At 35.5% G+C, this 17033-nt stretch overlaps 2 protein-coding genes across 2 annotated transcripts; both read right to left on the bottom strand.

Moving 5' to 3' along the window:
• Window positions 1-1389: 1389 nt before the first annotated feature.
• Window positions 1390-2703, bottom strand: LOC142239131 (uncharacterized). Its single transcript, XM_075310910.1, has 2 exons — window positions 1782-2703; window positions 1390-1719 (listed from the first exon to the last, which is right to left on the bottom strand). The coding sequence occupies exons 1-2, from the start codon at window positions 2362-2364 to the stop codon at window positions 1394-1396; spliced, it is 909 nt and encodes a 302-aa protein (XP_075167025.1). The 5' UTR covers window positions 2365-2703; the 3' UTR covers window positions 1390-1393.
• An 11517-nt stretch (window positions 2704-14220) lies between these two features.
• Window positions 14221-16934, bottom strand: mri (BTB/POZ domain-containing protein mrityu). The gene has a single exon (XM_075290763.1). The coding sequence runs from the start codon at window positions 16798-16800 to the stop codon at window positions 15730-15732; it is 1071 nt and encodes a 356-aa protein (XP_075146878.1). The 5' UTR covers window positions 16801-16934; the 3' UTR covers window positions 14221-15729.
• Window positions 16935-17033: the final 99 nt, after the last annotated feature.

Genomic DNA, 17033 nt, shown 5'->3' with positions numbered 1-17033 from the left:
AATATTGATTTAGACCCCATAAAATATATACCGATCGACTCAGAATCACCTCCTGAGTCGATCTAGCGCTTGGTGTCCGTCCGTCCGTCCGTCTGTCCATATATTTGTTGTTCACAGGATTCCGGACGCAATTATTAACCTATTTGGATGAAATTTGGTATAGTGATCAAAGAAATCGGATCAAATTTAGATATAGCTCCCATATATATGTATCGTCCGATTTCGACAAATGGAGTCACGTTGCGCTTTTTTACAAACCGATCGTCATCAAATTTTGCACATAGTAAATTTTTTCATCACCCTTTAAGTCTGCAAAATTTCATCGAAATCGGTTCAGATTTAGATATAGCTCCCACATACCTTATTTATTAAGCGATCTTTCTCAAACTTTGCTTAATCTTATCTTTTATGGTGCTGACAATATATGCTAAAAATAATCGAAATCGGTTCAGATTTAGATGTAGCTCCCATGTATATGAATCGCCCTATTTTCCCAAATTTGGCCATAAAAACCTTATTTATTAAGCGATCTTTCTCAAACTTGGCTTACTCTAATCTTTTATGGTACTGACAATATATGCTAAAAATTTCATCGAAATCGGTTTAGATTTAGATATAGCTCCCATATATATGTATCGCCCGATTTTGTGAAATTTGGCCATAAAACCTTTATTTATCAACCGGTCGTACTCAAAGTTGGCTAAATGTAATCTTCTATAGCACTTACAGTATGTGCAAAATTTTATCGAAATCGGTTCAAATTTAGATATAGCTCCCATATATATGTATCGCCCGATTTTGAAAAATTTGCCCCTAATAACCTTTTTTTGACCATAGGGACCTCATTTATTAACTGATCGTACTCTAATTCTGTGGACTTTTGACAAAACAACATATGTCTATTTTTCAAATTGTTCAGGAGAGCGAAAAAAAGCTTTAATGTATTAAAATAGTCATGCTGTATTTACATTTAAGAAAATTTTAAAATTTCTTATTATGAAACTTTTTGTGCTCTATCTGCTGATTGTTTTTAAAATTAATTAGGGTTTAGATTTATGGAAATATTTTAGAAAATATGAGATATGATGTTTTGTCAAAAAAATTTTTTAGAAAAAAATCAACATAATTCGATATATGTTGTTATGTCAAATTAATTTTTCCAAACCCCAAAACTAGATTTATTAACATAAGTCGAGTTACAATGTTTTATCAAATTGTTCAAAAGAAAAAAATGGGATATGTGTTGTTTTTCGAAATGCGTTTTATTGAAGATTTTGGAAACTTAAAAAGAAAAATTCATTAAATGTATTTTAAATAAAAATATTTCCTAAAAAAAAAATTACACAAAATTCATTGAAATGTATTACAAATTAAACTTTACTCTTATATAAAATTATTCATCGTTGTCTATTTCGTCCAAATCGGAATCTACTTCAATTGAACATTCTCCTTCAGTCTTTAAATTTTGATAAAAATTGTGAAAATTTTCGTTGATCAATGGCAGCATTTCAATCAAATCACGTTTTTTGTTCATTGAAATAGGCAGATCAGAGGTATAACTTTGGGTTAATGATGCTGTTTGTTCCTTTCGACGACGTTGATTTATATTCAATTCTTTGAATTTTTCCTCCATTGTGTGAGAATGTTTATATTGTAGTATTCCAAGTTTGTCTTTCTCATATCGCATCCATCGCACCATCTTCCATTCAAATTTCTCACCTATAAATTATAGCCTGTATTAGAAAGAAGTTAAAAGTTATGCTTAAAATATATATACCAACCTGTGACATTATTTGTTCTCCAACTAAAATTTTGCTTCAAAAAAGCTTGAAAGTCGTAGAAGTCATCTTGTTTCAATTCATGGACAACATATTTTTTATTTGTAGCAGCTATTAAGTTCGCCCAATCATGTGGATGTTGTATGGATCCAGAAGATTTTTTTTTCTTTTTTTCTATCTGTGCATGAACTGTATCACACTCAAGGTGAGTATGACCTACGATAAGAAATTTGTGATCAATTGTTTGAATACTTGGATGATCCTGCAGGATTTTCTCGAACACTGCGCAGACATACGAGTTTCGATTTTGTCCAGGACACGAATCACTATATAAAATAACGTGATTTACTGAATATGGTAGTTCCGAAAGGTATTTATAAATACAAGAACCAATATCATTTGCTCCTCGTTTTGCAATACCTTCATGCCAAATATAGCAGTCAGCTTTGTTTGTAGCACCATCATGGATAGTAAAGTTGAAAGTCCATAAAGGACGCTTGTAAAAAAATATCGATGCACTCAAATACGGAGTTGGCAGACACTGCTGCAAATCAAATGTACACATTTTTACGGACTTATCACTCATAGAAAGTATTTTATCATTTCTTTTACATTCATAGGCGAAATCAGCCTCATTATGATGGTTAGTTAGCTGTTGCGAAAGTTCTGATTATGAAATTTTTCTTGCCATGTCGGCAAGCAAGCGACCTCTCTCCATTGTGGTCTGTTATGTAATGAAGAGATCGCATTTATTTAATTTTCTTCCAAATGCACACGACAAAAGCACATATGTAGAGATGAGAACACGGTTTCTTTTCTTTTGATTTTGACAAAACCTATTACGTCGACATATGATGTTTTGTCAAATTAATAAATCGCAACATTCGTATGAAGAAAATCAACATAATTCCACTTATGAAAGCGGGGTTTCAATATCTACATTTGACAAAAGAACATATGTCGAAATATGTTGTTTTGTAAAAAGCAAATTATAAAATAACACTGACTGACAAGTCGATATACGTTGTTTTGTCAAATGTTGATATCAGCTTTTTTTTTTAAATTGATCGATTTTTCAACTTAATTGAAATAAGTTATTTTGTCAAATGCAAATAAGTAAAAACACGACTTATGTTGATTTTTCGATGTTTATATCTTCCGATCTATATATCGTAGGAAGACGCTGACTAGACCAAAAGATGCGCCTTCAAAAATCACCCATATGATTAAAAAAAATGCAAATTGTCATATCTCGACTTATGTTGTTTTGCCAAAAGTCCACAGAATTTTACACAAGGTTACCTTCTGTGGTATCAATCATACCTGCAAAATATTATACAAATTGGTTCAGATTTTGATATAGGTCCCATATATCGCTCATTTTGTCATATTTGGCCATATTTATTAACCTATGTTATTCAAATTTCAAATTTTGATGTACTAGCTGATCGTATTTAGACTTGCATGTAGCTCTTACATATTAATATTGTCCGATTTCTACAAATGTGGATTTATAACCCACAACTAATTGACCGATTTCCTCTTTTTAATAATGGACTCAATATTAGTAGCATACTAATTCTTTTGGTGCAAAATAAACTATAGCTCCTAATATTAGACATTTCTGCTCAGATTGTGACAAGACTCCCATAAACATGTACCCCCCTTTATGTTCCCCAAAACCTATACCAATGATACTCCAAAACCTATACCAATAATACACCACAAAGGCTTATGTTTACTAATTCAGTGGGGGTGGTTTAGGGTATGATATAGTCAGCCCCGCCCGACTTTCTACTTTACTCACTTGTTTAATTTGGTGTTGCAACTACGTCATGTAACATAACTAAAGTTAAATATTGGCAGCACTGATTCAATAAGAACCAAGTAAGAAAAGTCTAATGTCGGGCGGGGCCGACTATATTATACCCTGCACCACTTTGTAGATCTAAAGTTTCGATACCACATCACATCCGTCAAATGTGTTGGGGGCTATATATAAAGGTTTGTCCCAAATACATACATTTAAATATCACTCGATCTGGGCAGAATTTGATAGACTTCTACAAAATCTATAGACTCAAAATTTAAGTCGGCTAATGCACTAGGGTGGAACACAATGTTAGTAAAAAGTCTAAAGTCGGGCGGGGCCGACTATATTATACCCTGCACCACTTTGTAGATCTAAATTTTCGATACCATATCACATCCGTCAAATGTGTTAGGGGCTATATATAAAGGTTTGTCCCAAATACATACATTTAAATATCACTCGATCTGGACAGAATTTGATAGACTTCTACAAAATCTATAGACTCAAAATTTAAGTCGGCTAATGCACTAGTTATAAAGATAATTCTACTTCCTGAGCAAAAATCGCGTAAATCGGAATAACAGATTGGCCTCTGGGGCCATAGGAGTGTAGATCGGCAGAAAGATATGTATGGAAGCTATATGTAAATCTGAACCGATTTTAACAAAATTTGTCGCACATAACAGTATCATTAAACGTAGGTTAGGTTAGGTTAGGTTATGTGGCAGCCCGATGTATCAAGCTCACTTAGACTATTCAGTCCATTGTGATACCACAGTGGTGAACTTCTCTCTTATCACTGAGTGCTGCCCGATTCCATGTTAAATCATTAAACGTAACCCTTGTGCAAAATTTCAAGCAACTCACGGCAAAACTCTCCCTTTTGGGGCCATATAAGTGCAAATCGGGCGAAAAATATATATGGGAGCTATATCTAAATCTGAACCGATATCAACCAAATTTGGTACACTTACCTATGCTATTAAACATACTCCTTGCGCAAAATTTGAAGTAAGTCAGGGCAAAACTCTGGCTTTTGAGGCCATATAAGTGCAGATCGGACGAAAGGTATATATGGCAGCTATATCTAAATCTGAACTGATTTCAATCAAATTGACCAAGCCTTGGGAGAATGTAAATTCTACTCTCTGTGCAAAATTTAACGAAAATCGGTAGTAAACTTTGGGCTCTGTGGTCATATGAGTGTAAATCGGGTAAAATATATATATATATATATATATATATATATATATATATATATATATATATATATATATATATATATATATATATATATATTATATATATATATATATATATATATATATATATATATATATATATATATATATATATATATATATATATATATATATATCTGTGGTGGTCATATGAGTGTAAATCGGGTAAAATATATGAGTGTAAATCGGGTAAAATATATATATATATATATATATATATATATATATATATATATATATATATATATATATATATATATATATATATATATATATATATAGATATATATATATATATATATATATATATATATATATATATATATATATATATATATATATATATATATATATATATATATATATATATATATATATATATATATATATATATATATATATATATATATATATATATATATATATATATATATATATATATATATATATATATATATATATATATATATATATATATATATATATATATATATGTATATATATATATATATATATATATATATATATATATATATATATATATATATATATATATATATATATATATATATATATATATATATATATATATATGGGAGCTATATCTAACTCTGAACCGATTTGGCTGATATTTTGCAGGTTTTCGAGACTCATAAAATATTCGGATGAACGGAATTTGATGAAGATCGGTTGATATATACGCCAATTATGACCAGATCGGTGAAAAATATATATGGCAGCTATATCTAAATCTGAACCGATTTTTTAATAGGGATCGCCTTTGAGCCGAAACAGGACCCTATACCAAATTTTAGGACAATCGGACTAAAACTGCGAGCTGTACTTTGCACACAAAAATACATCAACTGACAGATAGACAGACGGACAGACAGACAGGCGGACATCGCTAAATCGACTCAGAATTTAATTCTAAGCCGATCCGTATACTAAATGGTTGGTCTATGATTACTCCTTCTTGACGTTACATACAAATGCACAAACTTATTATACCCCGTGCCACAGTAGTGGTGAAGGGTATAAATATGGGAAACATTTAAATCTGAAGCAATTTTAAGGAAACTTCGCAAAAGTTTATTTATGATTTATCGCTCGATACATATGTATTAGAAGTTTAGGAAAATTAGAGTCATTTTTACAACTTTTCGACTAAGCAGTGGCGATTTTACAAGGAAAATGTTGGTATTTTAACCATTTTTTTTTCGAAATCAGAAAAAAATATATATGGGAGCTATATCTAAATCCAAACCGATTTCAACCAAATTTGGCACGCATAGCTACAATGCTAATTCTACTCCCTGTGCAAATTTCAACTAAATCGGAGCAAAAAATTGGCCTCTGTGATCATATGAGTGTAAATCGGGCGAAAGCTATATATGGGAGCTCCCTGTGCAAAATTTCAATAAAATCGGAGGAAAAGATTGGCCACTGTAGTCATATGAGTGTAAATCGGGCGAACGATATATATGGGGGCTATATCTAAATCTGAACCGATTTCAATAAAATTTGGCACACTACGCTACTAATTGTACTCCTAGTGCAAAATGTCAACCAAATTGGGGTAAAACTCTGGCTTCTGGGACCGTATTAGTCCATATCGGGCGAGAGATATATATGGAGCTATATCTAAATCTGAACCGATTTCAATAAAACTTGACTATAGTACTTATTGATCTCTTTGTGCAAAATTGTGGAACAGGGTATTATACCCTGTTCCACAAAGCGCAAAAATATCATTATTTTTGTTTTCCTGGGTTATCTTTGTGATGAAGCGCTTTATTTAATTGGTAAAAAAATAAGTACATTGTGCGTTTTTATATGAAAATGTTTAAATTTTGCAAAAAGTTTGTTATTGTGTTTTTAGTGGCGATGAATTGAATGCAAATAATAAAAATTAGTTACTAGATAAACCGAAAATTCATTGTAGTAGAAAAGAAAAGACTGGTTTTAGCTCTAAGCATTGATGGAAAATCTCTTTGAACGGCCCTCAAATCTTTTAAGAGACCGTTACTTTGTGTTCAAAAAGCCCTCCGAAAAGAAGTTCTGTGTTTCTAGTGGAAAACCAAGCAAGACACTTCGAAAAACATATAATCTTTTTGTCACTCATCTAAAAAAACCCTTTCAAATCATCCAGACAAGGTTCTGCTGAAATAGGCAATGTGATATCTGCACGATCTATTTGGCAGCGATAAGTGCATGCCAAATTACCCGGCCGAACAGTCAGAAAAGTTCCTATGCTACGGAAAAAAAATTGTAAGATGAGACTATGCCTCATCAGAAAACATTATAGGTGGTCAGGAACGGTAGGTGAGAGAAAACGGCGCAATATCCTGTGGAGCGATTAAACTAAAAAAAAAAATATTCCGAAATGACAGTAGTCGTAATGTTCGTCAACCCCAAGGAAAATAATTTCATATGCGCTTCACAAAAATGAGGGTCAAGCATGGGAGCGGGAACATAGTGGTATGGGGCTTTTTTTCTGGTATGGCCTAGGTCGAATTTATCGCATTACTTATAAAATGACCCTGTTCGAATATAGAAATATATTGGAGAATACAATGCTGCCGTACGCAGAAGAAAACATACCTCTAAGGTGGGTGTTTCAACAAGACAACGATCCTAAACTCACTTCTCGCTTTATTAAAAATTGGTTGCAAGACAATGACATAACCCTTCTACATTGGTCTACTTAGTCTCCAGACCCTAAACCCATTGAAAACCTTTGGGGAGAGTTAAAACACAGAATTGGGAATGAAACATTTAAAAGTAAACAACAACTTTGGAATTTTGTGAAGATTATATGGTAATGAAAACTTAGGTGAAACCAGTCGGAAGTTTGTAAGCAGTATGACAAAGCGAGTATAAAATGTTATCAAAATAAAGTTGGATACACTGGTTATTGATAATGCAACAAAATTATGTTCAATTTAAACTAAAAAAATTCAAGTAGACCTGTATATTTCACGATTTTGGAAGATGTACTTATTATTTTGTCCATTCCTTTTTTGACTATTACTTTGCCTTATTTGGATTAGCTTTTCATTTCACTTGTCTTTTTCAGAAAATTATTTACTTTTAAGTTAAATGTATGTCATTAATATTGTTACGAATTTGATAATTATAGATATAAGTTTATTTAAATTAGTTTCCGTTAATTTAAAATTTCAAATTGTAACGATAAAATTTCGCTATCACTTGTTGGAATCATCTATTCATTTTCTAGTATTTTCCTGAATTTCTTTTATGTTCTTTTGTTTGCTTACCGAAATGTTAGTTCTTACTCTCTCATAGAATAGCAACCCCTTTGCTTTGTTATTCTGCATTCTCATTTCATCTCAATGTCTATTGTCATTATTGTTGTTGTTGTAGTAATGCGAGCATATATCTATGTGAGTGTGTATGTGTTTGGCAGCCACCAGGTAAACAACTTAATGGTCGTAGATCCTTCTAGCATTGTCTAAGAATGTTCTGGCGTTGCCAGAATATTGTAGTGCTACCAGAATGTTCTCGTATTGCCACACCGTCATATATAAAAGCGCTCGCATGCTGCTAACGAGTCAGTCTTAATTAAAGCGTCAAACGAATAACTTCAGTGTGAACGAATTGTAAAGTGTGAAGTCATAGTAAATAAATTGTAGATTGTCGTTATTTAAAAGAACTGTGTTTTAATTGTCGGGTAATTAAAAACGCCTAAATATAAAAACGTAACAATTGGTGTCGGAAGTGAAATAACGAAAAAAAAATCTACAATGAAGTTTAATGAGCTTCGAGTGGAAGACTTAAAAAAGGAATTGAGCAAACTGGAGCTGCCGACAACAGGCAATAAGGCCCAGCTTCAAAAGCGTCTACTGGAAGAGTTTGAACGGCGTAATATGGACATTGCGACGCATGAGTTTGATTATAAGGAAGACATTGATGAATCAATACTCGTCAATACCAGCAGTGTAGAAACTCCGTCCGTGGCTTCGAGTGTTGTAGATTACACATCAATACTCAGTGTTTTGAGTAAAATGATGGAGGAAAACTCTAGAAAAATCATGGATGAGAATTCTAGAAAAATGGAAGAAAATTCTAGAAAACTGGAAGCAAATTCTCTAAAAATGGAAGAAAATTCTAGAAAATTGCTGGAAGAAAACGCTCTAAAAATGCAAGAAAATTCTAGAAAAATGATGGAAGAAAATTCTCTTCTTTTGGTGGAGAAATTTGACGAAAATTCTAGAATTCTTAATGAAAAGTTACAACAACTTTCGGAAGGTATGGAGAAACGCGTAGACCACATTGAAAGTCAAATTGTGGAATTGGATAAGAAATTTGTGGTTCACGATGAAAAATTTCTACACCTTGAGAAAAAAATGTCAGAACTAGAAATGAAAGGTGGTCCAGTGCGCGTAATCGAGGGCCCAAAAATCAAAACTCCTGTTTTTGATGGCTCATCTTCATTTGATGTTTTCAAATTCCAATTTGAGACGGTGGCATCCAGAAACATGTGGAATGACAACGACAGAGCAATTGAACTTCTGTTGGCATTGAAGGGTAATGCTGCCGATGTAATACAAAGTATCCCAACTTCTTCCAGAAATAACTATAAGGAAGTAATAGCTGCGCTACAACGCAAGTACGGTGGAGAACATAAGCAAGACATCTTCAGAATGGAATTAAGAGGAAGAGTCCAGAAATCAAATGAGACTCTACAAGATTTTGCAACAGAAGTTGAGCGGTTGGTGCTATTGGCATACCCAGGAGAGAGTCACCCACTTGTGGACCGCATCAAAATTGAGACCTTTGTGAATGGCATTCGAGACCCAGACATAAAATGTGCAACATATGCGTCACAAAAAGCTACATTTGTGGAAACTGTAACATTTGCCCTTACACAAGAGACAGCGAGGGTACTAGCACGTCCTCAAATTCACAAAGTACGTAAGGTGGAGACCGAGAATGACGAATCGAATTCCGTGATTGATTCAGTGAAAGAAGCCGTTAAGCAGGCAATGCAAGAAATGAAGCAAGAGGCAAATAAATCCCGGATCAAATGCTATAACTGTGATAAGCCGGGACATCTAGCTCGAGAATGCAAAGCACGACGCAAACGGTCAAGGTCCACATCACCATCTCCATTAAACAATAGCCATAAGAAGGTGACCCCACAGTCAAGTGAGTCACCTTTAAACTAAATCGAGCTAGTTCAGCGGGGCAAGAGCTGGCTCCCACAGACGATGGCCCCACCATCTCCATAGCAATAGTTCAACAGAAAAATAACAATTTAACTATTGCGGGTGTTATTAATGGCGACAAGCGTACTTTGACGTTGGATACTGGTGCATCAAAGTCTATCATTAGATCTGATTTAGTAAAAGGAAAAGTTACACCACTGATTGGAGTCAAGCTACGCACGGCTACAGGGGAACCCGCAACCGTATATGGAAAGGTCGCCGTAAAATTAACTATTGCTAACAAATCCGTTACTTATGATTTCATTGTGGCCGATATAGTAGACGAAGTTATAATTGGAGCGGATTTCATGATTGCTTTTGGCCTCAATCTGGATATGAAGCGTCGTGTAATGACATGGTGCGATGCCGAAATAACGGTAAACGTGGGATACGACGAGAATACACCTGTCAGACGTTTGACAACGAGCCAGTCAGAGTCTATACCACCGAATGCCGAAGCAATTATATGGGTTTCTATGAATGGAGATTGTGAAGTCGGCCAATTGTGGGTTGTTGAACCAGCAGAAAACAAAAGCAACAACATCTTGATAGCAAATGCCCTAGTAACAATGAACGAAGAGAGACTAATACCAGTTCGTGTCTTGAACTTGTCTGACAATCATGAGCAAATTGTAAAATTTTCTGATATTGGAAAATGTACACCAGCCGAGGCAATAGTCAATTTGGAAGGCAACTCATCAAAGACACATGGAGCAGTGAGAAAACACCTAGAAGGGTATTTCGAGGCTTGGACACGTCATCTATCGCCGTCAGAGAGAAATAAAGCCAAGCAATTGTTGTGGAAAAACGCCTCTGCTTTTGCTTCTGAAAAGGGAAATCAAGGAAGAACATCTGTAGTGAAACATGAAATTAAAACCGCAGAAGAAAGGCCCATAAAACAGGCACCACGAAGTGTTCCCCTGGCAAAAAGAGACGAAGTTCAAAAGCTCATAAAGGAAATGGCGGAGAGTGGAGTGATCGAGCCATCATCAAGTCCTTGGTGTTCCCCAGTTGTGCTGGTCAAAAAGAAAGATGGAAGTACCCGATTCTGCGTGGACTACAGAAAACTGAATGATGTCACCAAAAAGGACAGTTATCCGCTTCCACGCATTGATGACACGTTGGACACACTAGCCGGAACAACATGGTTTTCTACGCTTGATTTGCAGAGTGGATATTGGCAAGTAGAGATCGCCGAGAAAGACAAGGAAAAGACGGCTTTTGGCGTTAATGGCGGTCTCTGGCAATTCAATGTAATGCCGTTCGGGCTCTGCAACGCTCCGGCTACCTTCGAAAGATTGATGGAGCGGGTACTGAAGGGGTTGCACTGGAAGTCGTGCTTGATATACTTGGACGACATCATAGTGATGGGCAAAACATTTGACGAGCACCTTAAGAACTTGAAAGACGTTATCCAGCAATTGTCAGCCGCTGGTCTACGCCTTAACGCAAAGAAATGCTCCCTTTTCCAGCGGGAAGTTAAATACCTGGGTCATCATGTGACTGCAGAGGGCATATCCACCGATGAAGACAAAATCCAAGCTGTCAGAGATTGGCCACGACCCCGAAATCTCCACGAATTAAGAAGTTTCCTTGGGTTATGTACATATTACCGACGATTCGTCCCAAACTTCGCCAGCATCGCCGCTAGTCTCCATAAATTGACGCAAAAAGGTCAGAAGTTCCAGTGGAGCGACGAACAGGAGGATTCATTCCAACATTTAAAAGAACTTTTATGTTCAGCTCCTGTTCTAGCGTATCCTATTCCGGGCGAAAAATTTGTTTTGGATACAGATGCTAGCGCGCATGGTATTGGAGGTGTGCTATCCCAACAGATAGACGGCAAGGAGAAGGTCATCGGATATTTCAGCCGAACGTTGTCCAAGCCCGAAAAGAACTACTGTGTAACGCGACGAGAGCTGCTAGCCGTCATAGAGGGTGTAAAACATTATCATAAATATTTGTATGGACAACACTTCTTGCTCAGGACTGATCACTCAGCTCTACGATGGTTGCTACAATTCAAGAATCCGGAAGCTCAACTGGCACGTTGGATCGAGAGGCTCCAAAGCTATGATTTCAGTATCGAGCATAGAAAAGGTGGAAAACACGGTAACGCTGACGCTTTGTCACGTCGACCTTGCAGAATAGAATGCAAGCACTGCTCGAAAGCTGAACATAAGGAGGAGATTGTTGATATTCGGCTGTTACACATCGAATCTGGAGTGGACTGGCCAACAGAACAGCGTAAAGATCCCATTTTGAACAAAATTATTTCGGCAAAGGAAGAGAACAAGAAGCCCAGTAAGAAAGACATAGCAGCCGAAAGTCCACTTATGAAATCATACTGGGCTCAATGGGATAGTTTAGTTCTAGTCAATGGATCCCTGCAACGTAAATGGGAAAGCGAAGATGGCAAGAGCAGCCGAAATTTGATCATCGTTCCAGATTCCAAAATAAGAGACGTTTTGGCGGAGTTCCATAATGGTCCCAGTGGGGGTCATCTGGGAATAACCAAAACCGCCGAGAAAGTGAAGCAACGATTCTACTGGGTTGGATGCCAGAAATCAATTGCTGAATGGGTAGCCAATTGCGAGAAGTGCATGAAGGCGAAAGGTCCAACAAGGAAAAGTCGAGGTCCTATGCAAGAATATAGACCAGGAGCCCCGTTTGAAAGAATAGCAATGGACGTGGCAGGCCCTTTCCCAGTAAGTGATTCTGGAAACCGTTATGTCCTTGTGGTCATGGATTACTTCAGCAAATGGCCGGAGGTGTATGCAATTCCAAACCAGGAGGCAAAAACGATTGTGGATGTGGTCAACAAAAACTGGATATGTCGCTACGGTGTGCCGTCCGAGATTCACTCAGACCAGGGAAGAAATTTTGAATCGGCCATATTCAAAGAGATGTGTGAATCCCTTGGTATCAAGAAAACGAGGACTACGCCATTACATCCACAATCCGATGGCATGGTAGAAAGGTTTAATCGCACTCTGGAGGAACATCTTCGAAAAGTGGTGGACAACGGCCAGAGGGACTGGGACGAGCATATACCAAAGTTTTTGCTGTCCTATAGATCTGCCATTCATGATTCCACCTCTCGAACACCGGCCAATGTTCTATTCGGAACTGAGTTGAAGTTGCCTGGAGATCTGATATTCGGCGCTAAACCTAATGAGCTCGCAATTGAAGAAAACAGAAACGACATCCCAAACACTTTCGGTGAAGTTCACGAATCAGTGCGCAACAAAATAAAAATGGTCAGCAACAGAATGAAGGCGAGATACGATCGTGCTGTAAATACTGAGGGCTTCCAAGAAGAAGAATTGGTTCTGCTATTTAACCCGCAACGAAAGAAAGGATTGTGTCCCAAACTGCAAACACAGTGGGAAGGCCCATATAAAGTCATCAAGAAGATCAATGATGTTGTATACCGGATTCAGAAGGACGACAGCCCTAGATCAAAGATGAAAGTTGTACATCTGGAACGATTGGCTCCTTACGGAACAGGTTCTGTGCCTGTTCGGGACGAACAGGCTTAAGCGGGAGGCAGTGTTACGAATTTGATAATTATAGATATAAGTTTATTTAAATTAGTTTCCGTTAATTTAAAATTTCAAATTGTAACGATAAAATTTCGCTATCACTTGTTGGAATCATCTATTCATTTTCTAGTATTTTCCTGAATTTCTTTTATGTTCTTTTGTTTGCTTACCGAAATGTTAGTTCTTACTCTCTCATAGAATAGCAACCCCTTTGCTTTGTTATTCTGCATTCTCATTTCATCTCAATGTCTATTGTCATTATTGTTGTTGTTGTAGTAATGCGAGCATATATCTATGTGAGTGTGTATGTGTTTGGCAGCCACCAGGTAAACAACTTAATGGTCGTAGATCCTTCTAGCATTGTCTAAGAATGTTCTGGCGTTGCCAGAATATTGTAGTGCTACCAGAATGTTCTCGTATTGCCACACCGTCATATATAAAAGCGCTCGCATGCTGCTAACGAGTCAGTCTTAATTAAAGCGTCAAACGAATAACTTCAGTGTGAACGAATTGTAAAGTGTGAAGTCATAGTAAATAAATTGTAGATTGTCGTTATTTAAAAGAACTGTGTTTTAATTGTCGGGTAATTAAAAACGCCTAAATATAAAAACGTAACAATATGAATTATAGACTTTATTTTGCTTTTCAATAAATATATTTCTTTAATTTACCATGGAACATAAAAAACTCTACTGTACTTATTATTTTAGCCACATGTGTATGCAATTACAGTCCATATCGGCTAAAACGCATGAAATTGCAGATATGATATCATTCATCGTAGAACACGTGTAAATATAATTTGTATTATAAAACTATGTACGTAGCGTTTATAATAGAGTAAAATTTTCATTTTATATTTACATTTAAAAAATTTTAAGAAAGTTTCATAATATTAAAACAAATAAATTAATATTTTGGAGGTACTCAAAATACTTATTTTAATTTCACTTTATTTAAATGAAATTGTTACGATTCTTATCAAATATAATCTACGGCTTCCAAAATGTGAATAACAAAAAAATTATGGTAAAATATGTAAAAGAATTGGAGCTAGACCGGCAAGAAACTAACATTGCATATATGCAATATCATGCAACGAAGGTTTAATAACGTAACTAATTTTAATTACTTTCTTAAACGCCTTTGTGTTTTTAGTTTGATTAAAAGATTGATTGTTTGAAAAAAAGTTTAATTAAAAATCGCCTTTTCTCGCCTTAGTCTTCAGGGTTTGATTAAAAAGTTATTTGTATCAAGTAATTAAAAAATCTTTTAACTTCAACTTTTTAATTGGAAATAATTTCGTGATATATTTTCTGTTTATACACACCGGGAAAATGTCTTACCTTGCTAGTGTATCTGCATGGGTCCTGGCAGCTATGAATATTTTTGCAATATTTTAAAGTTTTTTTTAGAAAAAAATTTATTCGTTTTTGTATTTATATTGGTATGTAATAAAAGTAAATTAAAAATTTAAAGCAAAATCTGCATTTGCGTATATAAAAAAAGAACTGCTTACAGTGATTAAATACTGATTTTGAGATATTCAAATGATTTTGAGTATTACAAAATATGTAAAATATTTTCTTATTAGATTTATTCGTGTAGTATGTAGTAGAGCGGATCAGATTTGTGACCAAAAAACGTATTCCATCGGTAAAATTAATCTATATATTATTTTAAATTGCAGTGATTTTGAATCAATTCAATTTTTGATGTTCTCAATTTCGCATTTAGAAGCAAAATTGTAAATTTCCGATAATATATAAAGCTTTTCTAAGAAGGGAGCAGCTTCCAATTTAGCTTAAAAAACATCTCAAGCAAAAAGATATCAATATTTAAATAAATGAATTTCAAATTCATTGCCCATTTAAAAAATCAAAGCTTCAACTGATAATTAAGCGTTCCTTAACATATATTACAAAAGCTTTGTGATATTTTCCATCTACTTGGTATATTTTGTTGTTTTGAAACTAACTGCATGTTCATTTGGTCACTCAAACTAATCCGATCTAGGTTTTGTTATGCCTGTTGATTTATGGAAATATTTCGATATATTTTTCTTTATACGATCATAATTCGATTACTACGTATAATTTCGTTTTAATTACGGGTCAGTACTTAGGCATTATCTTCATTAGCACCACCAACTGCTGCAGCTGCTTCTACATCGTTTTGAACTGCTGGAGCCTCTTCTACAGCAGCAGCTCCTCCACCAGCAGCCACATCAGCTACTTCAATGGCAGCATCTGCATCCGCTCTAAATGCAACATTATTCTCTGGCGGAGGTACTACATTACCACTGGCATCCAATTCTAACGGAGGATCTGCAGTGGCTTCGGCCAAATTTGTAACAGATTTCGATTTAACACATTGAAAATCGACATGACGGCTCTTGGCCTCTTCTTTCTCCCAAGACATATGAATGAATGGCCTTTGCACATAACTGTAAACGACTTCGGCACGGCCTCCAGGGCGTCTACGTATTTTCTCCTTGTGTGTTGGATAGCCTTCAATTCCGCATCGTATTTTCTTCAGACCTCGGTCTTTCATAACTTGTTTAGCTACATCACGGTTTTCAATGTATTTGAAAAAACGATGCATTGTGGTACTGTGGATCGTTTGACAATACTCCTCACCCATTTGTGGTGGAAACTCTTCATCCCAATCGACCACGTCGTCATCGAGCAATACCACAACATGACATTCACGGTCACCCCTTTGTGCTGCTGTGACCATCACTGGTAATATGAATTCTTCCAGAAATAATTCAAACTGTTGGCGAGCTCCTTCGTTGCTCAGCTCATGAAGAAGGCCACGCAAGTTTTGACAACGCACTGTGGTGGCATCGAAGGGTATCAATAAGTAATCACAAGCTTCTTTCAGTTCCGGCACAGATATCGTGGGAGGGCATTTTATCAATCCTGTCTTATAGTAATCAAGAATTGCACGAAATAAATTATGTGATATACCATCGGCCACCTCATATTCCCCCCTTTCATTTGGATGAACAAACTGAAAGCCCGTACTAAACATTGTACCCAGCATCGTATTTGGATGTGCTGTGACTAAATCTTTCTCGATCATAAAACGGACATTATCGACAAGCAGAGTTATACGTTCGCCACCAGTGTTATTCCGGCTTGTTGAGGCACCATTATTAGAATTATTTTTTGGAATAGCTCCGTTCATTGTTTTTGTTTACTGACACACTAAATGAATTGGATTGTTTGCTGATGGACTGGTAAGAGCAGATTTGTTTTATAAAGGCAGTGTAGTTGTTGTGTTGTTTTAGAATTTGACATGTCAGTTTGGTTGTGTTCAATAAGGGATGTTGCAATTCTTTGTTGGTGACCAAAGTTGCCATGCAGCAATAATCAAAAGGGTGAGGCATTGTCTAAATACAATACCATTTCAATTTGAAG

Source organism: Haematobia irritans, chromosome 1 (genome assembly GCF_050003625.1).
Source record: "Haematobia irritans isolate KBUSLIRL chromosome 1, ASM5000362v1, whole genome shotgun sequence".
In the NCBI taxonomy this organism is placed as follows: Eukaryota; Metazoa; Arthropoda; class Insecta; order Diptera; family Muscidae; genus Haematobia; species Haematobia irritans.
This window is presented reverse-complemented; position numbering and strand designations above follow the sequence as displayed.

Excerpts from the sequence above, each read along its gene's own strand:
- mri (XM_075290763.1), bottom strand. The coding sequence starts at position 16,800 with ATGAACGGAGCTATTCCAAAAAATAATTCTAATAATGGTGCCTCAACA.
- LOC142239131 (XM_075310910.1), bottom strand. The coding sequence starts at position 2,364 with ATGAGTGATAAGTCCGTAAAAATGTGTACATTTGATTTGCAGCAGTGT. Across the intron at positions 1,720-1,781 it reads GAGAACAAATAATGTCACAG|GTGAGAAATTTGAATGGAAG; the intron begins GTTGGTATATAT and ends TATAATTTATAG.